Source organism: Ammospiza caudacuta, chromosome 16 (assembly GCF_027887145.1).
Source record: "Ammospiza caudacuta isolate bAmmCau1 chromosome 16, bAmmCau1.pri, whole genome shotgun sequence".
Lineage (NCBI taxonomy): Eukaryota > Metazoa > Chordata > Aves > Passeriformes > Passerellidae > Ammospiza > Ammospiza caudacuta.
Window position 1 is genome coordinate 17,530,628 of NC_080608.1, and position 25,664 is coordinate 17,556,291.

At 48.7% G+C, this 25,664-nt stretch overlaps 5 protein-coding genes across 6 annotated transcripts; 4 read left to right on the forward strand and 1 right to left on the reverse strand.

Annotated features, from left to right (window-relative positions):
* Nucleotides 1-188: 188 nt before the first annotated feature.
* FABP6 (fatty acid binding protein 6) lies at nt 189-2,037 on the forward strand. Its single transcript, XM_058815532.1, has 4 exons — nt 189-270; nt 1,107-1,282; nt 1,716-1,805; nt 1,984-2,037. The coding sequence occupies exons 1-4, from the start codon at nt 204-206 to the stop codon at nt 2,035-2,037; spliced, it is 387 nt and encodes a 128-aa protein (XP_058671515.1). The 5' UTR covers nt 189-203.
* Nucleotides 2,038-2,513: 476 nt separating this feature from the next.
* Nucleotides 2,514-5,110, reverse strand: C1QTNF2 (C1q and TNF related 2). Its single transcript, XM_058815445.1, is given in 3 exon segments — nt 2,514-3,442; nt 4,643-5,071; nt 5,074-5,110. Coding segments are annotated over 3 exon segments (1,080 nt in total). The 3' UTR covers nt 2,514-2,828.
* A 6,938-nt stretch (nt 5,111-12,048) lies between these two features.
* GDF9 (growth differentiation factor 9) lies at nt 12,049-15,527 on the forward strand. 2 transcript variants are annotated; one of them, XM_058815382.1, is made up of 2 exons: nt 12,049-12,515; nt 13,563-15,527. In XM_058815382.1, exons 1-2 carry the CDS (start codon nt 12,101-12,103, stop codon nt 14,489-14,491), a joined length of 1,344 nt encoding a protein of 447 aa, XP_058671365.1. In that variant the 5' UTR covers nt 12,049-12,100; the 3' UTR covers nt 14,492-15,527. The 2 variants fall into 2 exon arrangements, with proteins under 2 accessions (XP_058671365.1, XP_058671366.1); XM_058815383.1 differs by having other exon boundaries at nt 13,566-15,527.
* Nucleotides 15,528-17,286: 1,759 nt separating this feature from the next.
* Nucleotides 17,287-18,231, forward strand: LOC131564811 (cytochrome b-c1 complex subunit 8). The gene is made up of 2 exons (XM_058815399.1): nt 17,287-17,532; nt 17,977-18,231. The coding sequence occupies exons 1-2, from the start codon at nt 17,379-17,381 to the stop codon at nt 18,069-18,071; spliced, it is 249 nt and encodes an 82-aa protein (XP_058671382.1). The 5' UTR covers nt 17,287-17,378; the 3' UTR covers nt 18,072-18,231.
* A 4,055-nt stretch (nt 18,232-22,286) lies between these two features.
* LEAP2 (liver enriched antimicrobial peptide 2) lies at nt 22,287-24,179 on the forward strand. The gene is made up of 3 exons (XM_058815400.1): nt 22,287-22,467; nt 22,892-23,043; nt 23,944-24,179. The coding sequence occupies exons 1-3, from the start codon at nt 22,411-22,413 to the stop codon at nt 23,978-23,980; spliced, it is 246 nt and encodes an 81-aa protein (XP_058671383.1). The 5' UTR covers nt 22,287-22,410; the 3' UTR covers nt 23,981-24,179.
* The last annotated feature ends 1,485 nt before the right edge of the window (nt 24,180-25,664 follow it).

Consider the following 25,664-nt stretch of genomic DNA (forward strand, 5'->3'; position numbering starts at 1 on the left):
GTTATTGGCAAGGATGCACAATTGCCTGATGACCTTGATTGCCTCACAGGTCGATGGCATTGCTGTGACTCAGGGGCCATAAAGCTCCACTTGCAGGTGGGCTGAGAGCTGGGGCTGCTCTATAAAGGCAGGGCTCAGCCCAGCTGCTCCATCCAGCTCCATCCAGCTGCTGCTCTGCTCCCCAGCCTCATCCCAAGGCAGCCATGGCATTCTCAGGCAAATACGAGTTCGAGAGCGACGACAACTACGATGCCTTCGTGCAGAAGATTGGTGAGTCTGGCTGGGGTTTGTGCAGGGATTGGTGAGTCTGGCTGGGGTCAGAAATGGGGCATAGATTGCATAAAATACTGGGGAAAGGCTGGGAGAGCTGAGATTGTTCAGCCTGGAGAGGAGAAACTTTGGGGTGACCCAGCTGTGACCTCCCAGTGCCTGAAGGGGCTACAGGAAGGATGGAGAGAGACTTTGCAAGGAATGGAGTGACAGGACAAGGGGAAGGGATTCAAACTTGCAGGGTGTGGGTTTAGATGGGATATTAGGAACAAATTCTTCTCTAGGAGGGTGGGCAGGATGCCCAGAGCAGCTGTGGCTGCCCCTGGATCCCTGGCAGTGTCCAAGGCCAGGTTGGATGAGGCTTGGAGCATCCTGGGATAGTGGAAGGTGCCCCTGCCCATGGCAGGGGATTGGATGATCTTTAAGCTCCCTCCCAGCCCAAACTGTCCAAAGATTCCATGTGCATCTAGTTAAAGAGCAAGAGCAAATATACAAATAGGTATGTGCAGCTAAATAGCAAAGGCCCAAGGTCCCACAGATGAAACTCCAAGCATTGCATGTGTAGGTTAAGGAGAAGGGAATATTTTATGTACTTTGTACATTTTTCCTGTGTATTGCTTCTCAAGGCAAAGAATGCAAGATTTGTTTAAGCAAACGTATTAATGTAACTAATATCTTTCTTTGCATCAGTAATTTAAACTCAGAGCTTTGATATTGTCAAAAAATTAAAAATAAGAAACGAACAACAGATCAGATGCTCTGAGAACAAACACACCACTACCATCCTTCAGTTCAATTCAGCTCAGATTTGACAAACTGTGTTTTTGTTGTTTAAGGTCTCCCCAGTGACAAGGCTGAGATGGGAAGGAACTGCAAGATTGTGACAGAGGTGGTGCAGAATGGGAATGACTTCACGTGGACACAGCACTTCCCAGGAGGCCGCACCACCACCAACACCTTCACTGTGGGCAAGGAGGCAGACATGGAGACCATGGGAGGGAAGAAGTTCAAGGTAAATTCATGGAGCTCCTCAGCTCCCCAGCCCCAGGTGGAATTGGATTTAGGGTGAAAAGCAAACCTGTGTCAGGCAGTGAAGGTGTCCCTGCCCATGGCAGGGGGTGGGACATGGGGGGCTCTAAGGCTCTTTCCAGCCCAGACCATCCTGGGGCTCCCCGGGTCCATCATCACTGATTCCTGGGCTGCCTGCCAGGACCATTTTCAGAGCTGTTAATGAGTGATGTGCAGATCCGGAATCTGCCGGAACTGGGAGATGAACAAGTGTCTGTTTAACTTGTGAACATTCAAGAACTAAAGCCCACAGATTTCAGCCCTGTGCAGCACACAACCTCTGTCTCATAAACTTCCAGCACCAGGTGTGCAGGTGTTTACAGAATCTGGTAACAGAAATTCCATTCCCAGCAACATGAACCCTTTCTCTCTCACAGGCAACTGTCAAAATGGAAGATGGGAAACTTGTAGCTGATTTCCCCAACTACCGCCACACCTCAGAGATCTGTGGGGGGAAGCTGGTGGAGGTGAGTGCTCAAAGATCCAGGGTAGTTCATAAAAACAAAGAGAATCCCCAAAATTTGAAATTTAGGAAAAAATCTTAAATGAAGGACAGGCTCTGAGCCATCCCCAGGGCTGTTCCCCTGGGACTCTGGGGCTCTGATTACACTGTCCAACCAAAGCTTTGGTTGTTCTTTGTTACAGATTTCTACTTCTTCTGGTGTAGTCTACAAGAGGACCAGCAAAAAGATTGCCTAAGGCAGCAAGGCCAGTCTCTTCCAGTGCACTGAAAGCCAACAATAAAATAAATAAAATAAAGTTCTGTCTTTGTCTCTTTCTTGGTTTTACAAACATCATGTTAATGCTGACCCCATTTCTAAGTACCTGACAGGGGTGGAACCAGATGAGATTTAAGGTCCTTCCCAACCAAACCCTTCTGTGACTGATTCTTTGCTCTGAGGGACACCAGTGGTGCTCAGAGCACCACTTTGTGCCCTGAGAGAAGCCCTGAGCCTTAAAAACAAGACCTTTTAATCACTTCCTGTGCAGACCAGATGCCTTGATGGCCTGGGAGGGACTTTTACAACTCCAGATGCCAAATTCCAGACTCTTTTTGGCTGGCAAAGCCTGATTCCATTAACAAGGACTGTGCTGGGGTGTGGAGGAGGAAGCCCAGTGACACAATCTACAGTAGCATCAGTGGCACTTTCCAGCTCAGCTTTAGGAAATGACTGTTGGTTTCCATGCTTTATTATAACAATGCAATAACCAAAGCATTCTGCACCAGTATTTGAGTTACATGTCCATGGCATGTTGGAATGAATAATCATGGAATACATAATGGATGGCTTTGGGATGGAGACATTCATGAGGCTGCTGAAGGCCTGGTACCCTGTGGAAAAGTCTCAATAGTCCATACAGGGTGCAATCAGCTGATAATCCCATAGGCAAATGTGGAATCATCTGATAATCCCAGGCGTGTCCCATGTACGGCCCCACTTCATTGGACTGAGGCCCATTTCCTATTTTTTTCCTCATGATTTCTCCTCCTACACTTCATTGAGATAATCTTGGTCAGGATAAATCAAGAATCCAGTAAATAAGCTGTCTGTCCAGTAGGGATCATAGAAGAGCCCATTTTGCTCTGAGTAAAAGATTTGCAGCCACACCTCATCCTCCTGCTTCAGTGCCAAGATGGTGGATCCAGAGGCCACGTCGTGATTCCCAGTGTTGGCATCGAAAGTCTTGATCCGGTACTGCCCGTTGTGCACCAGGCCGATGGCCAGGTGCTTGTTGGCCAAGGTGATGTCGTAGGTGAAGTAGTAAATCCCTGGGATGCTGCAGATGAACTTGCCGCTGGAAGCATTGTAGTGCCCTCCCTCGTTCATCAGGATCCTGTCGAACTTGATGGGCAGCCTCTCGCGGGGGTAGCTGGTGGACACGGCCACCGAGAAGGCAGACCTGGCCCTGCTGGCCCCGCAGCTGCAGGGCCCGGGCAGCCCGGCCTCGCCCCGGCTCCCCTTGGGCCCCTTCTTCCCCGGGGCCCCGCTTTTCCCGGGACTGCCCTTGAAACCCTTGGGCCCGCGGGGCCCGGCCTTGCCAATGGCTCCTGCTTTCCCCTTCGGGCCTGGCTTGCCAGGGTTTCCTGTTCTGCCCTGGGCACCTGCAAGACAAATTATCTTATCAGGTTCCCTTATGGCTCTTGAGGGAAAGAGCTGATACAGTGGGTGGAAAGGGGTTAGAGCATTGCAGCAGGAATTTAATTTAGGAGGAAGGCATTGCTGGTGTGAAAATCCCAAGGAAATCTCACCGGGGCTGGACATCTGTCTGGACTGACCAGCCAGGGTAGGCAGGGAGCTGGTGTGGTAACAGTGGAATTCCGTCCTTTTTAAGGACCAAAAGGCTGATTCCGTTATTTGGCTCACTTGAGAAAAAGAAGGAATTACAGAACAAGCTTTAAATGTTTTGGTTTTATAGAGTGGGGCAGGTTTGTGAAGATTTCAGAGCCTCAGTTTGAGCAGGTGAATACTTTTGATCTCATGTCTTTCTTTTTTCTTAGCTTTTTTTTTATTATTTTTTTTTTTTTACATTTAGCATGAGACTATATAAAAACAAGGTAGAAGTAGATCTAGATGTTGCAAAAAGCCCAGCCCAGCCCAGCTGGGGGATGAACCAGCAAACACTGCGGGCAGGGGCTGCCTTGAGAAGGGAAGCGACTTGGGCTGGCAGTGATTCTGGCTCGGTGGTATCTGATCTGAGCAAAACCGTGAGGATTTATGCAGTGCCTCCTGACCTGCTGTTAGCAAGAGCAGATCGAAACGCGGCTGTGGCTGGAAATCTGCTCTCCAGATTGCCGGCTGGGGAGGGAGGAGGCGGCAGCCGCAGGCTGGGCTCGCTGGCGTTGCTGAGGCAGGAGTGCTCTCTAGTGTGGCAGAGGGAAATCTCGGCTGTGCTCAGCTCCTGCCGCCTCTGACTCCGGCACAGCCCCGCCTCGGCTCAGTTTGCTCTGCGCTAGGTCCGGCACGGCCAGCGCCTGTCCCGTTTCAGCGCTCAGGGCAGCCCATGCTGCCTTTCCTCTCGTGGCTCTGGTTTTCCTGGGAGCAGGAACCTCAGACCAGCTCCTTGTCTGCTCTAGAGAGCCCTGAGCGGCGCAGGGCCCACCTCACCGTGTCACCAAATGAATCCAACACAAGCTGCAGCTGTGAGAGCATGGTGAGAGCGTGGAGCCCCTGGGACAAGCGGGATCACTGGGAGGCGGACGGTGGGAATTCCTGGCGGAGTTTCCCATCAGGTGGAGCAGTGAAGGGGCTGTTGCCCCACAGCTTCCACCCTTCCATTGCCGTGTCGAGCGCCTCTCTCTTACCTTCATCGCCGTGCTCGCCCTTGTCGCCGTCCTGGCCGTCCTTGCCGTCCTTGCCCGGGAAGCCCATCCTGCCCACGGTGCCGGGGGTGCCGGGCAGGCCGGGGGGCCCGGGGGGCCCGGGGGGCCCGGGCAGGCTGCAGGCCAGCTGGGCACCGTCCTGCAGCTGCCGCTTGGCAAAGCCCCCCAGGATGTGGTTTGCCACGCAGGGCACGGTCCAGAGGAGCAGCACAGCCGAGAACATGGCACAGCCTGTGGGAGCAGACGGGATCAGCAGCCTGAGGGCACCGCTGGCGTGGCTGCTGTAGAAACTTGCAGGAAAATGGGAGATTATTTGGCTTGTCCTGGCAGGGTGGGGGAGCTGTTTGCTTTGGTGTGATGCGATTCCAAGGACTTGGCTCACAGAGTTTTCTAACTCAGACCAATATTTTTATCAAACTTACTCCTCTCCAGCTCTGTGTCTGTGGCCATCTCTCATTTCATTTTGCTCCCTGAGCCTCTTTTCCCCCAAAACACCAGGAGCAATGGCAGAGGGGTGCAGAAAGCAGCTGCTTGGGAGCAGGGAAGTGGAAGGAGAAGGGGCTTGGTGTGAACATCCCAGCATGACCTGTCCATGGTTGGGCCACCGGGGTTTCCCCAAAGCACAAAGCCCATGATGTGATGAGGGCAGGATGCAGAAGAGAGGCTGGGCAGGCTTTGGGCCAGGCCTTAGTGCCTTTTGCCTGTTGGATGAGCTGAGCCTCATCCCCTTCCCCACTGCAGCTCAGCTTTAGCAGCTCCCCAGTACGGTTATGTGCAACTCCTGCACTGGAAATAAGATGCTTAAAGCACTGGCTAAATTCCATGTTGGCCTTAGCTCTTATCCTGCTCTCAGCTCCTGAGGGGTGGAAATGCATATTTAGATGCTCCAAATCCAGCCAGCTGATCCTACATATTTATGCTCAGTGGGAGCCCCCAGTTCTGTGATATTATAATTAAGAACATGCAGAGGAGAGGGAAATGCAAACCAGATCCAGGGCTGGATTTGGCTTCTTAAGCCCTTTGGTTCTTCAGCTCTAATTTGCTGCTGGTTGGTTTAATGGATTTCTGAGATGGAAAACACCACCCAGTGTTCATGTGGAAAGTTGAATGAAGGCTTCTGAGTTCATGGGAAGGGAAACAAATGCCTGTGGAGTAGGAGATCACACGGCAAGCTGCATCCCTGCTTCCCAGGAACCCCTCCAACAGGGCAGAACAGTGAGAGGTGTCTGGAGGTAGAGGTGACTCACAAGCTGTGGCAGGGAAAAATGTCATTGTGGAGCATAACCTGGAGAAAAGCTGGGAATGCCTCATGTGGAGAAGGAAGGTGTGAGAGGGAGCAGAGGGTGGGAGAGCAGCTCCTCCTGTGACAGTTTCTTACCATAATCACTTCTGATATCTTGAGACAACCCAGTTCATTGACCTGATGGGATAAAAAGTGGCAAACAAAATCCCCCGAGGTCATGAGGTTTGTGGGACCAGTACTTGGACAAGAGGGGAGAATCCACTTTGGGGCTGTGCTCTGGCACAGCTCCAGAGCTGGTGCTAATTAACAGCTCCACAAGAACACTTCATCCCATATCCCAGCAATGTGTGTGGGATGCAAAGCACCACCACATCCACAAGAGCATCTATAAATACCCTCTTCAAGAAATCTTTTTGAAAGAGAACAAACCTCATGCTGTTCCACCTTAAAAGGAAACTTGTTCCTCAATGTAGAAGGTCCGATGAGCTCCAAAAAGCAAATTGGAAGCAGATCAGCATCTCCCCTCTCTGTGGTGTGGGCAGGCAGCCCAGCACAGGAGGCTGTGCAGCAGCAGGGCTGATTTTCCAATGACATTTTAACCAATGGCTTTGTCACCAGGGTTAGAGACCTTTGGGCCGTGACCAATGCCTGTTGTGCATTAAAGAAGTGTTTCTGTAAGAAAAGATCCTGCCTGGAAGAGTCAGGATCAGCTGTACTTTCTGCTGCTTCCAGGGCAGCTGGGCTGAAATCGCAGAGGAAAATCCCTGAGGGTTGCCAGACGCAGGGTTTGGTGGCACGTGCAGTGATGATGATTTTTTGGCCAGTGAAGCCACCCTGTGCCATGGGAATAGGAAATGGAGGGAATTGCTGCTTGGAGGGAGGCAGGAGCAGGATGAGGGACCCAGCAGTGAGTGAACACTGTGATGTTCTTCTCTATTTCCTTTCAGGATTTGAGGCTTTCTCAAATAAAACATCCATCTTTCTGCTTCACAATTTCCTAGTGTACCTCAAGGTGTCTTAATTAATCTTCAAGATGATCATTATCCCCATGAGCCTAATTCTCAGCTCTGGAGGCTGCCCTGCAGCGTCCCTGGGGTGGAAGCAAAAGGAGCCCTTGGGTGTGAGGCTGATTTCGGTGAAATCAGGTGTGACAGCAGTGACACAGCACCGGAAATGGGTGGATTTAACTGATAGGAGCCAGGGAAGCACTTACAGCCACAGGGGTTTGATGTGCTCCCTGCTGCTGCACAAAGCAAAGGAGGGAAAGCAGAGGATGCACCTTCTGTCCTTGGCTGCAGGCACCGGGAATTCCTGTGCCAAACCTTCCCTAGCCTGGAGCACAAACACCAGGAATTCCTGTGCCAAACCCTTCCTAACCCGAGCTCAAACCCTCTCGGCAGCTGCCCAGCGCAGGACAGGCTGAAGGAGGTGGGAGCTCAGCAAAAGCTGAGGAATGTTTCCCTCGTGGTGTTATTTCTTTAACTGGCAGCTGTTGCCTTTATGGATTCCTGTGCAGGCTTTGGAAACCTGAGTGCTCAGTGACTTAGACCTTATTAGGGAAGTTTTCAAAGTGAAGGTTAAGAGGAGGGAGAGGCAGGGGAGGGAAAAGCGGATCTACTCACCAGTCTGATCTCCTCAGCGAGATCCTGACAGGCGCTGGCAGCCCCCAGGGCTTCGGGCAGATGTTTTGCTGCAGATCCACAGCCTCGTGCTGCCAGCAGGTCCTGGGAGGGCTGTGCAGGATTGACTTTGGTCCTTTTTATCCCTGTTTTACTCCTTCTTATGCGTAGTCTGAGCTCCCTGCAGCAGCTCCACTTTGGCTCCACGTTGCCAAAGGCATATTTTTATTATTGTGTAATGGATCTGTGCCTCTTCCTCGGTCACGTGGCACGGGAAGGGATTTTTATGCACATGTGGCTGGAAAGCTCTTGATGCTCAGGGAGCTTTTCTATTCTCCTTCTCCCTCACAGTCCTGCAGGAGAGGCTCAGGGGCTGCCTGGATCCTTTCTGATTGATGCTGCCCCTCTCTGCTGTAGTTGCTGCCCTCACAAGCAGGGAATGGGTAATGCTGATCCAGCTGGGGAACAACATTCACACTTTGTCCTGGAGCATTAAAGGGAAGAAAATTTTGTCCTAGGGGTGGAAACTCACTTGAATCACTCCAGGCTTGAATTTAAGGACACGACCATGAAGCAGCAGCTCTGCAAATGCAAATTTGTACCTCAGCACTTCTTCGGGCTGATGTGCACTACAAAACACAACTTAGGGATGGCAGGGCAGGAATGCTTCTGTCTTGAGAAAGGATTGGGATTTTATTTCAAGCTTGGAAAGTAATTACAACCCCCCAGCAATTGCTTCAAGTGAGGCAGGAACAGCAGGAGCAGCAGCTGAGGCTGGAGCAGGATGCTCTGGGATGCTACCAGGGCTGGTATGGACCAGACTCATCTTTGGTTGTGGGTTCCTGCTCTGGCCCCACCAGGATCCCACAGGGGTGTGCCTGGAGGCAGGGCTCCAAACCCTGCCCTGCAGCCACTAAATCCTTTCTGCTCAGTGCAGAACATCAGCTGATCAGGAGAATGCTGGAATTGTCATTCCTTGCTCTGCCCAGATTCATCCTTCTCAGAGCTGTCACGGTTTATTTTTAAGCTTTCCCCTGTGCTTGCTCTTGACACTTGGTGGGAAGAGATCTAACATAAAAATGAAGTCTGTACACAGTTGGCTTTGTGAGCTGGGCCTGTTTAGATGCTCCTGGGAGGACTGGGAACATTTGGCTGAGGAATCACAGGGCTGTTTTCGTGCTGTGCTGACAGTCCCACGAGCTCCTGCAGAGCCAGCGCCAGGCCCCAGCTCCCTGGCACTGAACAACGTCCAGGGGAACAGCCCTTCCCAAACCCCTGCAGTCTTCAGCAGCATTTCCCTGGGAAAAGGGCTGCTCTGAAAAGCTGGCTCACCTCTGGCACTGGGGTGAGCACAGCTGGGACAGACCCAGACACTGCTCCAAGGGCTGCTCTGGAAATGGGTCAGACAGAAATTCTCACTTTTTGCCTGTTTTCTATGAATTTGTAAGAAACCAGATTCGTGCTGGGCCCCTCTGCCTGGGTGTGGGCCAAAAGGCTCAAGGCATTGCATGTGAAATAGGAAACCAGGTGAAAGTTCCCCTGGGCTTTGCTGCCGTGCCAGTGGGATGGGCCTGGGAAGCCACAGTGGTTTCCTCAGATGGTGAGGAAAGGAACAGCTCCTCTGCTGACCCTGCTCATACCCCATGGCACCTGTGACATGGGCCAGGGACGAGAGGATGCTGGGACACACGGCAATCCTGCCAGGCAGCTCCAGGCAGCAGCAGGGAATTCACAGCTCAGGGTGGTTTTGTGCCCAGTCTGCAGTGAGAGCCTGAGCTAGCTCAGCAGTGTGGGGACAAACTGCTGGGAAGGGAAGATCCTTCTGGGCTGATGGAAAATCTGTCTGTGCTGCACAGCCAGGCCAGGCTCCACCGGGGTCCCAGACAGCTCTGCTGAGAACACTTGGCAGCACAATTTGTTAAATAAACAAACTGCACAGAGAATCAGAGCAGCCTGAGACGCAGTGCTTTTTGTGTCAGTGAGACACTGCAGGGGACATTCAGCAGATTTCGTCCCCTCTGTGCTGCTTTTAGCAGCAGCCTCTGTGCTGTGACTGCTGTGGTGTCCCCAGGAAGGGGGCTGGCTCAGGGACAGGTGTGGGCTGGGGGTGCAGCCCCTGCTCAGGATGCTCTGCCTGGACTGGGGGAACAACTCAAACAATGCCCTGCTTGAAAAGCTGTCAGCGAGTAGAGAAGGTGTTCATGCTGTTTTGGGGTGAATAATGTCAAAACCAGCCTGATCCATGCATCCCAGAGTTAAACATCCTGAGAGCCAGGTGAAAATGTGCAGATGATAAAGTGCCTGACAAAGGAACAAACAAGTGATGCTACTGACACCTCACCCAAAGCTGCTGAGCTGGCACAGCTGGCCCAGACACATCTGCCTGAGAGCCCAGGCCCACTGTTTAACAGAGGGTTTTCCAACACACCCCTCCCTGGAGTGGGGACACCCCTCAAGGCCACTCCTCGGGGCTGAGCCAAAGAGATTTGCCCACCACAATGATTGGTCTGGATGAGTAACACCATCTTGCTGTCTTTAGTATAATTGCCTCAATAAAACTGCTTTAATATAAATGCTTCCGTTTTGCTTCAAAACTAGTGCACTGTACTATATTAGTAGTTCTGGCTACCCATACTAGGTAGCAAATAATTCTGTTTAAGGCTTTTCTAGTCTTATCACTAGCATGATAAATCATTTATTTCTATATAAATATATCTGGCTTGCCATCCTCAATCCTGCAGGACAAAGTCACCTAAAGGTTCATTCACCCTTTGCTGTTGCTGTGCACGTGCTATGGGGGAGATGTGGGAGTGCATAAATGTGGGCAACCATCAGTTCCCAGCCCAGGGCAGGGCTGTGTCCCAGCCTGGAAGGATTTCCCCTTGTTTACCTTCTCAGACCTCACTGGTTTCATTGTTAGGCACTGACCTTGCAGCCACGACTTTGTAACCAAATAAAATGATTCAGCAAATGCCAGAAGAGCTGAAATTCACACCAAGGCTGGAGGCAGCTTAAAACCCAGCAGTAACAATGGGAGTGTGCCTCACCATAGATGAGTGTCAGTGCTTTGGGGTTTTGGGGAGACACTAATGGGAAGGAAGAAGCATTTTTCCATCCAACAGGCCTCCAGTCTTACTGTGGGATGGTGATTTGAGTAATTTTTATTGCCCTGCATAAAAGCAGTTTGGAAGCCTGTAAGCAGCCTACAGAGAGTGATTGTCCCTCTCCAAAAGCCCCCATAAAAATGAGTCAAAACCCTGTTTAAACTTAAAGGATGCCCTTGAGACCACTAGCTCTGCTTAGGAGCTGCAGCCCTGACCCATTAAGATAAAAATAAATAGAGCTTATTTTGGGAAGACGGAAGTGGGAACCAGCCCAATCACCAGTGAGCCACTGCCAGCACTGAGCAGATGCTGTCTAAAGCTTGGGGTTATTGCTTTTTGTTCCATACACCTTCTACTAATAATTCAAAGTAAATTCAGTAAATTCCGTAATTCAAAGTAAACTCAGCAACCTTTTTGACTCACCACAACGGGCCCCTGCCTTGATACCAAGTAACAAGTTAGACAAAAAGGGATTTCTGAAAACACTTTGTATTTCCCAATCACAAAAAAACCTCCAGTCCCCCTGCTCTGGAGTCTGCAGCACCAGACTTGCACCTTAACCACATCCAACAATAATGTAAAATAAACAAGACACCGAACAAATGAGAAACTATTTCCTTACTCCTACTTTAAAGCCACAGCTGAAACCCCATGGCAGAGATCCTGCAAGAGAGACCAGTATAAAAATATTCTGAAAAAATAACTCAAATCTGGTGTACAGCAGGTGACCTAAAACCTCACCTCAGGCAGCAAACAGGGCAGGTAACACCAGCAGACTCTCCCTTTTTCACAATTTTTGATTCTTCAGGGCTTTCTTTACTCTCCAGCTTGTAAACAAGAGCTTGTCAGGCAGGAAAATACACCAGGGAAGCTGAAAGAAATAGTAACAAGCTTGGCATAATCAGCTTTCCACTGCAGCACACCAAGGCAAGAGGGAGAACATCTGATATAACCCCTAAATTAAACTACCTATAAGATGCTCTCAAAGCTTCTTCCTTAACAAAACCCACAACTTTATACCCAGTGAGCAGCTGGGGGCTGGATTGTTCAGCTCAGAGCTGGTAAAACTACTCCACCAGCATATGGAGAGGGGCCAAAGGCCAAGAGCAGTAATATTTAGCTTTATATATTCCTGCAAATAAACCAGGATTAATTAGAGCAGGCAGCACTAACGCCTCCCCAGCTCCCTCTGCGGGCTGGCACTCGCTCCCAGCCTGTAATTTCCCATGTGAAAAAGGTTAATTCAGAATTAGTATCTCTATATAATAAGCTTCCAGGGCCAAGGCTTAGCCCAACTGCACTGAACTTGTGGTTTCAGGGACCAGCTGCAGATCTTTCTCTTTGTTTCCTAATCAGAAGGAAACCTCCCTCACATTCCACAGCTGCAACCTATATAAGGGATGGGGTTCAGGCACTCCTGTTTTTCCTCGAATACTTGAGGGAAGGTGATTTTTCATCCGCAGCCCTCAAGAGCATGGAGAGCACTTGGAGGATTTGTGTTTGTTTGTACTGCTGCTTGTCCTGGCTCTCTGCGGGCACCCAGGGCTCGCCCCGCTCCCGGGGCCGGGGGGGCTCTGCGGTGACCCCCGGGTTCTGGGGGGCTCCCGAGGATGCTGCGGGGCTGCAGCTGCCCCGAGGAGCGGCCCCAGCCCATGCCCTCCTGCCCCCGCTGCTCAAGGTGCTGCACGACCGCGGCCCCCGCGGCTGGCACGGCGAGGCGCCGCGGCTGCAGCCGGACTCCCGGGCCCTGCGGTACATGAAGAGGCTGTACAGGCTGTCTGCCACCAGGGACGGCATCCCCCGGGCGCAGCGAGGCCGCCTCTACAACACGGTGCGGCTCTTCACGCCGTGCTGGGAGTGCGAGCACAGCCCCGCGCCCCTGGCCAGAGGTACGTGGGCACTGCTGGGGAGGGCGCGCGGGGTTTCTGTGCGTCCTGTGCCGGCAGCACCAGGTAAAAATACCTCCTTCCTTTAGTGCTGCTGCTATTTTAGTCCTGGAGGCTCTTCTCCTAAACTGGGGGAGTTTTTCATGGCCTACTTCTCCTTGAGCGGCATTAGGTACAGAGTTTACAGGCTGGGAACACCACACAAGTGGTATGTACAAGACATGCTGATGTCTCAGGCTGACTCATCTCCTCATGAGTCAGAAAAAGCCACAAGCAGATCTCAGTGAGGTAAGAAAAGTGGAAAAACTGTTGAGGCGTAAGGGGCAGTACATTTCCTTCTACAGCCCACCTTGGCCTTGCTTTTTCAAAGAACTACAGCACAGGTATGAGACTTGTACCAAACTGCCTGAACCCACTGCCAGAGACTCTGCTCCTTGCCTGGTGTATTTGCTAGAGAAGAATCATGACCAAACCCTGAAGGGAAGAGTAGAATTACTTGTAAATCAGGCTCAGAACTGGGATGGCTGGGCACACTGTAACATGGTGCTTGGATGGTTTTCCTAAATGTGGGCTGATCACAACAACAGCACCTAGAAATCATTGGCTGTTAATCCTGCTGAGGTGACCTGAGTTCTCCTGGCTTGGGCTTTTCATAGAAAGACAGATAAACACAAGCATTGTGCTGCTGCACAGGAGCAGCCCTTTGAGGTGGAGTTCATGGTTTGTATCATCTGGAGTGTTTAGTTCCTGTTACCCCACACCAGCACTAAAGAGACAACAGCTGACTTCCTCCTGTGTTGGTTCTTTTAAAGAAATGAATCATAATAACTGTTAAAATCAGGGGCTTTCTTTGTTTTCTTAAAATTTCTTAATTTTTAACTAGTATGTCCCTGACCAAAGCAGAAATTTCACATAGTAAATGTAAGGAAGGGCATTGAAATTGTTTTCTTATGCTGCTGAATAATTTTTACTTATCCACTACAACAGTATTTATATCTAGGTGGAAAAATAAGACACACTAACACTACAGGAATCTGTTTCCCTTCCCAGGAGATGCTCACTCCGTGGATTTACTCTTCAGCTTGGATCGTGTTACTGCTCTGGAGCACTTACTCAAGTCTGTCTTGCTCTATTCCTTTGACACATCTGTTCCCATTTCCTCTTCCATTACCTGCATATGCCATTTATCCCTTAAGGAACATGATTTTTCCAGCCAAGTTTGTCCCAGCATTTCCCACTCTTTAGCTTTTAGCCTGCACTCTGATGTTAGAAAACGCAAATGGGTGGAGATGGATGTGACTTCTTTCCTCCGGCCTCTGATTGCTACGAACAGGAGGAACGTGCACATGGCTCTGAACTTCACTTGTCTGGTGGGTGACCCACAAGGGAGCACGAAGCTGGGAAAGGCTATGAATGTGACACTGGTTCCCCCTTCCCTTCTGCTCTATCTGAATGACACCAGCGAGCAAGCTTATCACCGGGGGAGCTCACTGGGGCACGGGAGGAAAAGCGGCAGCCCGCAGGTGGATGCTCCAAGGGGTGACCAAGGCAATCCCCAGGGTAAAAGGGCCTCGCGGCAGCGAAGGAACGAGAATCCGAAAGCGGCCCCAGCCTCCTCGTCCCACAACCTGAGCGAGCACCCGAAGCAGTTCGCGTTCCCTCAGCACGAGTGCGAGCTGCACAACTTCCGCCTGAGCTTCAGCCAGCTGCGCTGGGACCGCTGGATCATCGCCCCGCACCGCTACAGCCCGCAGTTCTGCCGCGGGGACTGTCCCCGCGCCCTGGGCCAGCGCTACGGCTCCCCGGTGCACACCATGGTGCAGACCCTCATCTACGAGCGCCTGGACCCCGCCGTGCCGCGGCCCTCGTGCGTGCCCGCCGCCTACAGCCCGCTCAGCGTGCTCACCATCGAGCCCGACGGCTCCATCGCCTACAAGGAGTACGAGGACATGATCGCCACCAAGTGCACCTGCCGCTAGTGGCTCTGCTTGGGCTGGGTGTGCGCCCCAAATACAGCTTTTAGCTTTCCATTCTCAAGGTGCTGTAGCTACGACCGCTGTAACTCCAGGAGCTGGGATTTAGCACCGGGTTAGCAGAGGGGGGTTCACATCAGAGCACTGGTTTTTGTACTCAGCCTCTCTAGAATGTGCAATTAAATGTAAATAGTGTCTTTTTATCGGGAGAATTTTGCATTTAAAATGGGTGAAAGATTTCAACTACTAAATGTCTATTTTTAAGCTGCTTTATTACAGATTAAAAAAAAAAAAAGGAGAGAAATAAATGGCTGTCACACACACCCTGACATGCAGCGCCTGCTACTCTGCCTCTACAGAAACCTTGTGTGTGGCATCTCCAACAATGACTAGCAAGGGGAGAAAGTCTTTAATGTCAGAATTATTTCTTCAGTTTTTCATTCTCTTCCCCTACCACATTCCAGCTCTTCCAAGCAGGGTGACAAAACCCTTCCTCACAGTTCTATAAAGATTAAAAGGTTGTTTTTTTGCTTTTCTTCTGTTGCACTCTTTGGGCTTTCTCAGCTAAAAGAAGGGTGAGAATTTAAGGGCAGCTGTGGGTAATTTGTGGACACTTTAGGCACTATTTTGGTAACAACTGGCATCAGGTGAGGCTTCCTTTATTCAAGAATAAGGAGCAGCATGGGGTGAGGGCAGAGCATTGTCCATTGGAGCCACATTGCCACTAGCTTCTTAAATAGGAAGAATTGTTTAAAAAGCCTAATCCCCTAAAATGGCTTCTAAAAGCCTTGAATGTGTTGATGTAAATGCTGTTCAATGGGTTTAATATTCTGAAATGTGGGGCTGCAGCTTTGTTTCCTCTCACAATGAAACTGTAGGTAACAAGTACCTCAACTCTAGATGCTTTCACACCAAATTTTTACTGTAATTGATTTATTATGATTTATTTTCTCCTCCTGGACTTGGAACTCATACACAAAACTTCTCAGCTTTAGTGGGCATTTTTCTTGTTTGTTTGCTAATTAAAGGCTGTGGAGCAGCACTATCTTGTAAAACTTGTTCAGAACATTCTTTAACATTGACTTGCTAATGGATTAATAAATAAATGGTGTAACTTTCTGCACTCAGCCACCCAACCAGCCCCTACCTGGGATCCTGAGTGCTTCCAGAGGCTGGGAATTCACCCTAGCAGGGCAGGGACTGCTGAGGGGTGTCACTCTGGTTCACCTGGTCACTGAACCCATGGACGGAGCAGTGTCTGGAGAGCTCCTGGAGCACAAATCTGCCTGAAAAGTGAACATCCTGCTCCAGGTTTCGGTCTCTGACTGCTAAAATCCAAGTGATTGACACCAAAAGCTCAAAACAGAACCCTGGTATCACATAAAATCATCCTGGTGCCAGCACTGTGGGCAGCTGGGTCAGTTTGGATTGTATCACTTCTGTTCTTCCTTTCAAACTCTGGGAATTTGGCTTTGCTCACCTGCCAGAAAAGAAAATAAATGGAATTGTTTCCTGAGACAAATCCTAATTATGATGAAAAGTCTAATGTAGTCCAATAACCCTAATATATTCTAATAGTCCATTAATGGATATCTTTAATATAGTATAATAATTCCAATAATAATATATTAAATGTGTAATATATTGTAATAATACCAATATCTAATATATTCTAATAATAATTCCAACAATGTTGAAGGTGTTTAACATATTCTAAAAAATCTAATATAGTGTCATATTAGTTTAAATAATGGCAAATATGTTTAATAGAGCATAATGATCCAAATAAAGTTGAAAATGTCTAATACAGTCTAATAATTCTACTATCATTCAAATAATGGTGAAAATGTCTAATGTTCTAACCATTCTCATCTAGTCTAATAATAACTCCAATAATGTTAAATATGCCTAACAATTCTAGTATCTTCTAATAATTTCAATTATGTGGAAGATGATGAATTATATTATAGTAATCATAACAATTATCCATTAATGTGGAAGCTGATATAATAATTCTAATATATTCTAATTATAATTGCAATAACGTTGAAGATCTCTAATATATTCTAGTAGTAATTTAAATAAGTTTGATGTTGAATATATTCTGTAATTTGAATTATATGGAATATGTCTAATACAGGCTAATAATTATAGGCTCTATAAATAATTCCAGTAATAGTGAAGATATCTGATATAGTCTAATAGTAATTTCAGTTATGTGATAGGTGTCTCATACATTCTAATAATAATTCCAATATTGTTTATGATGCTCATTGCAGGGCAGGATATTTAACCTTTAAAAGCCTTTTCCAGAGCAAACTCTTCCATAATTCCATTATTTTCTGCTTCAGACACTTCCGCTGTTCATTGGAACTCCACAATAGCCACGCAAAAGTGAGTTTTTCCTCAGACCATTATTTATTTTCCATTGGAGCTCCCCCATCGCCACACAAAAGTAGATTTTTCCTCAAACCATTATTTATTTTTCATCGGAGCTCCACAATCGCCACACAAAAGTGGGTTTTTCTTCAGACCATTATTTATTTTCCATCGGAGCTCCACAATCGCCACACAAAAGTAGTTTTTTTCTTCATTATTTATTTTTGGCGGTTTTCCGCTCTGAGGCACCGCCCCCCGCCCCTCACGGCGCAGGTGCCTCGCGTGCCCCCCCCTCCCCTCAGAGCAGGGCCCGTTTATGGCGCACATTATTTATTACAAACCGCCCGTTAAAAACACACTTTAGTCTAACTGTGATTTATCACACACGTATTTCACCGCTTCTATCGTTTGTTACAAACGGAAAGCGCCGCTCGCGGTGCCCCGGAAGGCCTCGCCGAGGCAGTTCCGGGGCGGGCGGCGGCCATTGCGCTGTGACCGAGGGGACACCGCGGCCATGGGGAAGCACTTCGGGAACCTGGCGCGGGTGCGCCATGTCATCTCCTACAGCCTGTCGCCCTTCGAGCAGCAAGCCTTCCCCAACGTCCTGTCCCACAGCGTCCCCAACGTGGCCCGCCGCTTTGCCTCCCAGGTGTTGAAGGTGGTGCCCCGTGAGTACAGGGGTGGATTCCATCTTTTTTGTACCTCCTTCGTAGTGTAAATCTGGGGAGGGGGAAGCACTGGGGCAGGGTGGGGGTTGTGGGATGTTGTGTCGCAGGAGGTAGGTGCTGTGCGCGGTGCAGTGTCCCCTCACTGCGGTGTCCCCATATTGTGAATATTCCATTCTCCCAGTGTCCCCGTGTGGTGAAATCCCCTTCTCCCAGTGTCCTCGTGTGGTGAAATCCCCTTATTCCAATGTCCCCTCACTGCAGTGTCCTTTTTAGGTGTCCCGTCACTGCATCGTATGCCATTTTATTGTGAATTTCCCCTTACTGCAGTGTCCCCTCACTGCATTATTCCCTTAGAGATTCCTTCCGTCGTTCCACTGTCCCTTTATGGAGAGTGTCCCTTTCTAGCAGTGTCCCCTGACCGTGCCTGTCCTCTGTCCCTGGCAGCCCTGGCCCTCGGTTACCTGATTTATTCCTGGGGGAACCAGGAGTTCGAGCGGCTCAAGAGGAAGAACCCGGCTGACTACGAGTGCGACCGCTGAGCAGGAGCAGTGCCCGGTGCCCACGAGCAGTGCCCGGTGACCAGGAGCAGTGCCCACGTGGCTCCAGAGCTCCCCGCGACCTGCTGTGCTTGTTCCCATGGCCAGAGGGGATTAACAGGGAGATAAGCCTTGGCTAATAAACTGTAACTTTGCCCCATGACTCTGTGTGAAATCGTGTCTTGAGCTGTTTGAGGTGAGGAGCATCAAATCCCTTGTCTGGTTCTCTCTGTACAGGCAGATAATCAGGCTGAAGTTCCATGTGCTCGGATGTTTTATCTTAGAGCACTTCCAGCCTTCGTAATTCTTGTTTCTTTGAAATATTCCTCAGTATAAAGTGCAACGAGGGCTGGTTTGAAATTGTTCCTTGTCCCGTTTATTTTTCCCATCGCTGGCTGCTGCTTTTCCTCCAGCCTTGAGATCTGTGAAAAACAAACACCCCCTGGTTTGGTATTGATTAAAGCTGGAGGGGCTGGCTGGTGGCTTGGGATTTGGGATGGACCCTGACCTCTGGCTGGAGGCTCGCTCTTCATGGGAGCCCCGGGCAGAAGATGAAGGGGAACAGGTACAGGCTGCACCGGGAGAGGTTTCATCTCTGTGTAACAAAGGAATTTTTTCCAGGGAGAACAATCCGTCCCTGGAACAGCCTGGCGGTTTCAGGAGGTGACTGGACGGGGTGCCAGGTAACCTCCTCTGGGCTCCCTTCCCACACATCCTGCACCAGCTGATCTGCCAAGGTCCCTTCCAACCTGGGCTGTTCTCTGATCCTATGATTCTAATTACCTAGTTATGCTAACGTTAATTGGGTAATTAACTACACTCTGATATCTGATCAGTGGTAACAGGCTGCATCAGAACCTTCTTGAAAACTGCCAGGAGAAGCAAGACTGCTAAATGCCTGAAGATGATTTAAAATCAGCTGCTGGTAATAAAGTTGACACAGGCAGTGTCAACTTTATTCACCCTGTGTCTCTGAGTGTAGAAACACCTTCACTGTTGGAAGCTCAGAACACCTGGCTGGTTCCTTTATCCTAATTTTTCCCTCCCAATGTTCCAGTGACTGCCTCCAGCTCCCACCCCATGCAGAGCAACATGTTGGTGTTCCTGCTGTGCTATTCCTGGAGCTGTCCTGGGAGTTTATCTTATCTGCAGGGCAGGAGTGACGTTTCCCTGTGTGCTCAGGGCTGGGCTGTCAGGAAGACAATGATGCTCTCACTTCAGGAAGCTGGGGCCATGCAATTTTTATAGCTCAGTGCTGGAGTATTTTGGGGACCAGAGCACGTGAGACCCAGCTCAGCCTCTTTCCTCCAAGCACAGCCTGAGGCTGGCATAAGTAGCAATAAAATCAATCAGCCAGTGCTCCCAAGTTGTCCCAAAAATATTCTGTGCTTAACTGCATTTTGGGTCACTGGTCATTTTCTAGGCAGCTTAAGCAAGTGGGGAGCAACAAACTGGCCGCTGTGGCTGTGAGCTGGCAGAGATGTAGAGAGGCAGATTTATCCCAGAAGAGACCTCAAAGCCCATCCAGTGCCACCCCTGCCGTGGGCAGGGACACCTTCCACTGTCCCAGGCTGCTCCAAGCCCTGTCCAGCCTGGCCTTGGACACTTGCAGGGATCCAGGGGCAGCCACAGCTGCTCTGGGAAATGTGTGTCAGGGCCTGCCAGGGAACAATTCCCAATGTCCCATCTAACCCTGGCAGTCTGTCACTGTGTGCCTGTATAAAATCCCTCTCCCTGAGCTGTTTCATTCAGAACGTGTGTCCTGCTCACGGTGCCTCTGAGAGCCACAGAGGGGTGGCCTCAGTCCCAGCCCTGTGCAGCTGTGCCTCAGCAGCTCTGTCACCGTGTGCTGTCCCAGCACTGCCAGGGTTCTCACGAGGTCCCTGCTCCTGCTCACAGACGGCTGAACCGTGCCCGGCCCAGGGGCCAGACTAACACAAACACAGGGACAGAGGGGCAGCGGCACCGGGGCCACGCACCGGCTCCGGCAGGGTCAGCACGGAGGGACAGGGTCAGCACCGAGCTGCTCCACAGCAGCCTGCTGCTCCCCTGCCCAGCCCTCCCCTGCCCTGCCACCTGTGACCCTGCCATCCTGTCACCCTTCCCACCCGCCAAAACCTTCCCAGCCATGCCAACCCTGCCCTGCCATCCTAACCCTGCCCTGCCAACCTCCACCTCTGATGCAGACCCCATTCCCAGCTGGGATGGCTTCGACCAGCCCTGTGGCAGTGGGAGTTTAACCCATGGGCATTTCAGAATCTGAACAAGGGGCTTAAGAAGTTTTCACTCATTTATTTCTGTTCTCCTTTGGGCAATTATTAGAAGTGGCAACAGAGCAACATTTTGTGTTTCTTTTCTCACATCTCTGCTGTGGGGTGTTACTGGCCTGTGGGAATTGAGGGCATGGAAAGGACCAGCTCAGTTATACCCTTTTTTTTCCCCCAGTTTCTTACACAGCGCAGTTTGCTGCCTGACAGGGACAGTCTGATGCTATTAGTGACCCAGAGGGACAGACAACAATTCTGATTTATCATCACAAAGTAGCAGCCTTCTCCAGCCAGAAAAGCTGAGAGAAAATGACTTACAGAGGGCTCTGCTGCTCTTCCAAATCCTGTTTCATGGAAGTAGTCAGGGCTCCTGCTCATGCTGCTTGTCCTCCTTTGTGTTCTGCACTAGTGCCTGATGGAAACAGCAGAAATTAGAATCAGTTACATGAAAAGGAAGGACTCCATGGGAAAAACAACTGAGAAGTTCCCACTCAAACATAAAATAAACTTTTTAAGTTCAGCTACTTGTGTGCCATGACTTACTGTCCCATTTCCTTCCCTTAAGATCCAAGAAGGTGAAATAATGAAAATTTTGCTTCCTCCTCCCAGAAAAGCACAACAAGTAGGGCAGAGGAAAGTGTGTAAGAACCATCCTATGATGGGAATGATTGAATCGTGTTGTACACTGTGCTGGGAAGGTTTTTCTTTTCATCCCAGGGAAATTTGGGCTAAGGGGTAATCATCTGACATCGCAGCATTATCTTAATCCAAGTCACTTGCTCTCCACGCTGGCACTTGTGCCTTCATATTAAGCAATCAGAGAAATAGAGCCTGTGACATCCAGATCTATGTTTGCAATTTAGCTAAAACAGTTCATTATACACTTATTACTTTGTATTTACTTGAATTCAAACAGCGTGTTCCAAAACCTGCACACAGTGACAGAGGTTGGAAATCTCTATATCACTCTGCAATCTCAGATGTCTTGACCTGACAGAGGTGGGTGCCAGCAGAACCACAGCATGGTTTGGGTTGGAAAGGCCCTTAAAGCTCTTGCAGTCGCCCCACCTTCACTAGTCCAGGTTGCTCCAAGCCCCATCCAACAAGATCCACAAGATCCCACAGGTGAGGAGCCACGAGACACTGGGACAGGCACAAGTGTGTAGGCAGAGGGGAGAGGAGATGAGAGGCACTATCTGTGCTCACACCTCTCTCTCTGCTGCTGCAATCTCACCCCACAATGGAAAAACTGAATTTTCCTCTCAATGAGTCCTCCACCCCCATGGGAGCTGCTGGCACTTCTGGAAGCCTGATGGTGAGTGACACAGCTGGGGCAGAGATGGTTCATCCATGAAACCACAGGCTGCACACTGAGCTCCTCAGCTCCAGACCAGCCCTGAGCAGCCTCTTGCATTGTTTACCTAGAGATGATTATCTTTGACACCTTGGGATTCCTGGGGGAAGAGCTCTGTGAGTTATCACACATTTTCCCAAACCCAGCTGGAAAGTGTTACACCTGCTTTTTGAGCACTGTGTGCCTGGAAATAAAGGTTAAGCAACTTCCTTATGGTTCTTTCATGTACCAAGAGCGAGAAACAAATCAAAAGCACAATTCTCTGCTCCAAATCAGCTTGGTAATACAACCCTTTCCCCTGGTTGGCTAACTCAGAGCTACAGAAGTTAAATTAGGCTTTTGATCTTGACCACAATAATTTGGGCCAGCCCCCCTTTGCTTACAAATAGACCATGGAGTTCTGGTAACATCTTAGGAGGGCTTTAAAAAAAGGAACAGCTGGCACAAGGGGTCAGCACAACTGACCAGACAAAGTACAAGTGGGAGGGGAGTAAATCATTAGCTCGAGACAGGCCTTGAACCAGATCACTGCAGCAGATGTAGACTTAGCAATTCCCTCTTGCTCCAAAGCGAACTTTGCTCCTGTAATATCTGGCAGCTGATGCAACGATAAGAGAATGAAGTCTATAAAAATGTAGCTGACAGTCTGGGAAGTCCTGACTGGAGCTCTTTGTGCCTGCTCTGCCCACGGCTGCTCCAAGTGACAGCTCCTGCTGGGAAGATGCACTGGTGGAAAGTGATGGCAGCCCTTCTGCTCTGCTCGCTGCTGCTCAGCCAGGTAAACTGAGACCATACTGAAATAAACTATTTAAAGGGCTAATTCAAAGGACAGGCAGTCCATAAAAGCTGTTATGATTTGGATGGACAACTGGCAGGACTAAAGATGCGGCAGCAGGGCTTTTTACAGGATTCAGCATCATAAAAATGTAGCTACTGCCTAGTGAATACTGGGCTACTCTGAGCCATAGCTCAGCCAGTGATTCTGCCTTCACTCCCAAGAAGATGAAACCCATCACTAATTTGGGTAGATATTTCTTTGGGGTCGGGTTGCAAGCCCTTCTTCACCCAGAGGGTGCTGCAATCTGCAAACCAGAACGATTCCAAGTTAAGCCTCACTTAGAATGAAGACTGCTGAGCTCAGCAGCAGAACAGGGAGCGCTGCAGCTGCCACGTGTGCTGACGGTCACCCCGCTGTGTTTCAGAGCCACGGCGCGTCCCTGTCCCCGAGGCAGCCCCAGCCGCAGCCCCGCAGCGCCCGGCAGCGGCGGATGACGCCCTTCTGGAGAGGAGTGTCCCTGAGACCCATCGGGGCCTCGTGCAGGGACAACAGCGAGTGCCTCACCATGCTCTGCAGGTAAGCTCTGCTGTGGGCAGCAGCTCCCACCTGGGCTCCTCCAAACGCGATCCAGAGGTCGCCCTGTGCATAAAAAAAGACACCAGGAATAGGGATGGGGTAACAGCCTCAGACTCTTTAGTAAGCAGAACAAACAGAGCAGAGTCCAGGTCTCCCGAGTGCCAGCCCCAGTCCTTTCACTGCAACCCCAAATAACCCGGCTGGGCACAGAGAACAAATGGCTCCAGACAGCTTTTGGGCAATTTATAGACATTCCCATTAATCCTTCTAAAGCACGTACTAACGAAAAGTGAAAAGCTTGTATTGATATCTTACCCTAAATTAATCACTTTAAGGTGATTATATTTAAGCTCATAGTTTAAAAAGCAACTACAATATCAAAAGCTATTTAGTTCTCATTAGGCATAAGCAAATTCTCCAACTACATATAAATTGATTAGTTAAAATTATTAATTAATTACTTACTGAAAGGTGATTTTCTATGGCACCTGTTGCACAAATAATTTTCTACTATATGTAAACAGCAGTAACAGTAACAGTCCTATTATTAATGATTATATACTATATATAGTATAGTATATATAACATAGTATATAATAATATAAAGATAATATACTATTTGTATATCATATTATTAATGAATATTATTATAAATAAGCTTACTTTATATTATAAATTATCATGATAAGTAAGTAAATAGGACAGGGTGGGTGGGCTGCTATGCTATGCTTGGAATTCTGATGGAAAGCTAAGACCAAAAAATTAATTAAGACTGAATAATTGAGGGGAACACAGAGTGCCTGAACCCAGCACTGCTGGCACAGGGGCACACAGATGTACCTGGGACCCCTGGCAGGGCAGCCCCAGCCCTCAGTGCCTCATGATGTTTTTTTTCCCCAGGAAAAACCGCTGCCTCCTCTCCACGGCCTCAGCGTGAGCTGGCACCAAGCACAGCCTGCACTGTTACTGCTGACCATGCTCCATGCACTTGGGATGTATTTATTGACTGCTCAGGAGCTGCAAGAGCCTCAAGCAAGCAGAGTATTTGATATTTCTGTCACATGTGCCGATGAAAGGACTTTAAGAAGCTTGAGAGCATCTCCGCCCCAGCCACGCCTCTGGAGGCCTCTGGCCAAGCTCAATAAAAGGACTCTGCATCTCCTGCTCGTTTGGTTTTTTTGTAATGCTTCCTATTATTTATTTGAAGGTGTGAATTAAAATATATATTCAGCAAAGCAGTTTGGTTTTCCTTGTATCTTGAGCAAAGTGAATGGTGAGCACAGAGCTGGGGCTCAGCTCCAGTCAGACTTTGGATATTTATCCTTCCCCCTGGCAAGAGCTAAAGTAGATCAGACCCCATCCCCTCCCAATCTGGCTCTTATCAGCCCTCTGATAAAGCTCTGTTGGAAAGAGGGAGCCAAACTGATAATACTGATAGCAATTCCAATATCCTAAATATATCCAGCAATAGGTGGAATGAGAACTATTTACTTTTAATTACTTCTAATCAAATTTACTTAAATACATGTCCTAGACTGACTTTTGCCACTGACCTTCTCTCCTGTCTTAAAATGAATTGATTAAAATGCTGTTTTGATGTGTTGGATGTCGACTTGGAGGCTGAAAGACAAAAAACAATATCAGCAAGTCTGGACACACACATTGGATGCTACTTTTCTGTTGTTTCACAGAGCAGTAGGATTAATGAAAGAAAATACTGCTTAAAAATGCACTTCCAGGGAGAAGGCCCCACAAAACAGATACAAGCACAGGGGGTTGGAAGTTTAATACAGAAAATCTATTTGATATTTATTAAACTTAGTTTCTCCAGTTACAGTTTTGCATTGTACAAAGCATTTTAATGACACAGTAGTTAAAAAGATCTTTACAAATTGAAATGTGATACCCTTTTCTCCAAATATTTTAATTGCCATAAATTTGTTTAAAAATACACATTAAACGCATGTTTCAGACACTAAACTTTCTATAATCTCAATACCACAAAATACATAGAATATACTATACAGATGTGGAAAAAATCTAGTTAGTATATAATACTTTGCTCACCATTAACAGCTTTATTACGTGAAATGCACATACTGACTTAGAAATCCTAATTTTGAGCCCCAAAGTACCCTTTGAAATTTCAAATGTATTGCAACAAATAAAATCACAGTTTGTTTCTATTTTTTCTGGTTTTGGTTGAAGACAGATGCCCAAATCTTTTGACAGAAAACAAAATGTAACACATGGACTTGTCATGTACAAAGCATAAAACAGAGACATCCCATTAGTTACTAATAGTACCTTTCTGTAGGATTAATCAGGGCTTCATTTATAAGTGACAGGTTAAAAGTTACCTCCCCTCCCCAGCCCTCCCCCAAAAGAAAAACCCCTTCTTCACCAAATAATAATTTCAAATAAGATAAAGGATTTTTAATAAATATATAAGCACTTTATCCTCCATATACAAAATTTTTTTAAAACAATTTAAAAGGGGGACCAGATACAAATGTCAGGAACTGTGCTTGGAAAGTCATGCCTGGTCCTTGGAGTAGAGTTTGGGATGTGGAATGCCAAGGCAGCGCCAGGAGCCGGTGCTGGGACAGGGCTGGGACCGG

Coding starts and splice junctions, on each gene's coding strand:
- FABP6 (XM_058815532.1), top strand. CDS start 204: ATGGCATTCTCAGGCAAATACGAGTTCGAGAGCGACGACAACTACGAT. Junction 1,283..1,715: donor TGGGAGGGAAGAAGTTCAAG/GTAAATTCATGG, acceptor TCTCTCTCACAG/GCAACTGTCAAAATGGAAGA. Junction 1,806..1,983: donor GTGGGGGGAAGCTGGTGGAG/GTGAGTGCTCAA, acceptor TCTTTGTTACAG/ATTTCTACTTCTTCTGGTGT.
- GDF9 (XM_058815382.1), top strand. CDS start 12,101: ATGGAGAGCACTTGGAGGATTTGTGTTTGTTTGTACTGCTGCTTGTCC. Junction 12,516..13,562: donor CCCCGCGCCCCTGGCCAGAG/GTACGTGGGCAC, acceptor TTCCCTTCCCAG/GAGATGCTCACTCCGTGGAT.
- LOC131564811 (XM_058815399.1), top strand. CDS start 17,379: ATGGGGAAGCACTTCGGGAACCTGGCGCGGGTGCGCCATGTCATCTCC. Junction 17,533..17,976: donor GGTGTTGAAGGTGGTGCCCC/GTGAGTACAGGG, acceptor TGTCCCTGGCAG/CCCTGGCCCTCGGTTACCTG.
- LEAP2 (XM_058815400.1), top strand. CDS start 22,411: ATGCACTGGTGGAAAGTGATGGCAGCCCTTCTGCTCTGCTCGCTGCTG. Junction 22,468..22,891: donor GCTCGCTGCTGCTCAGCCAG/GTAAACTGAGAC, acceptor GCTGTGTTTCAG/AGCCACGGCGCGTCCCTGTC. Junction 23,044..23,943: donor TGCCTCACCATGCTCTGCAG/GTAAGCTCTGCT, acceptor TTTTTTCCCCAG/GAAAAACCGCTGCCTCCTCT.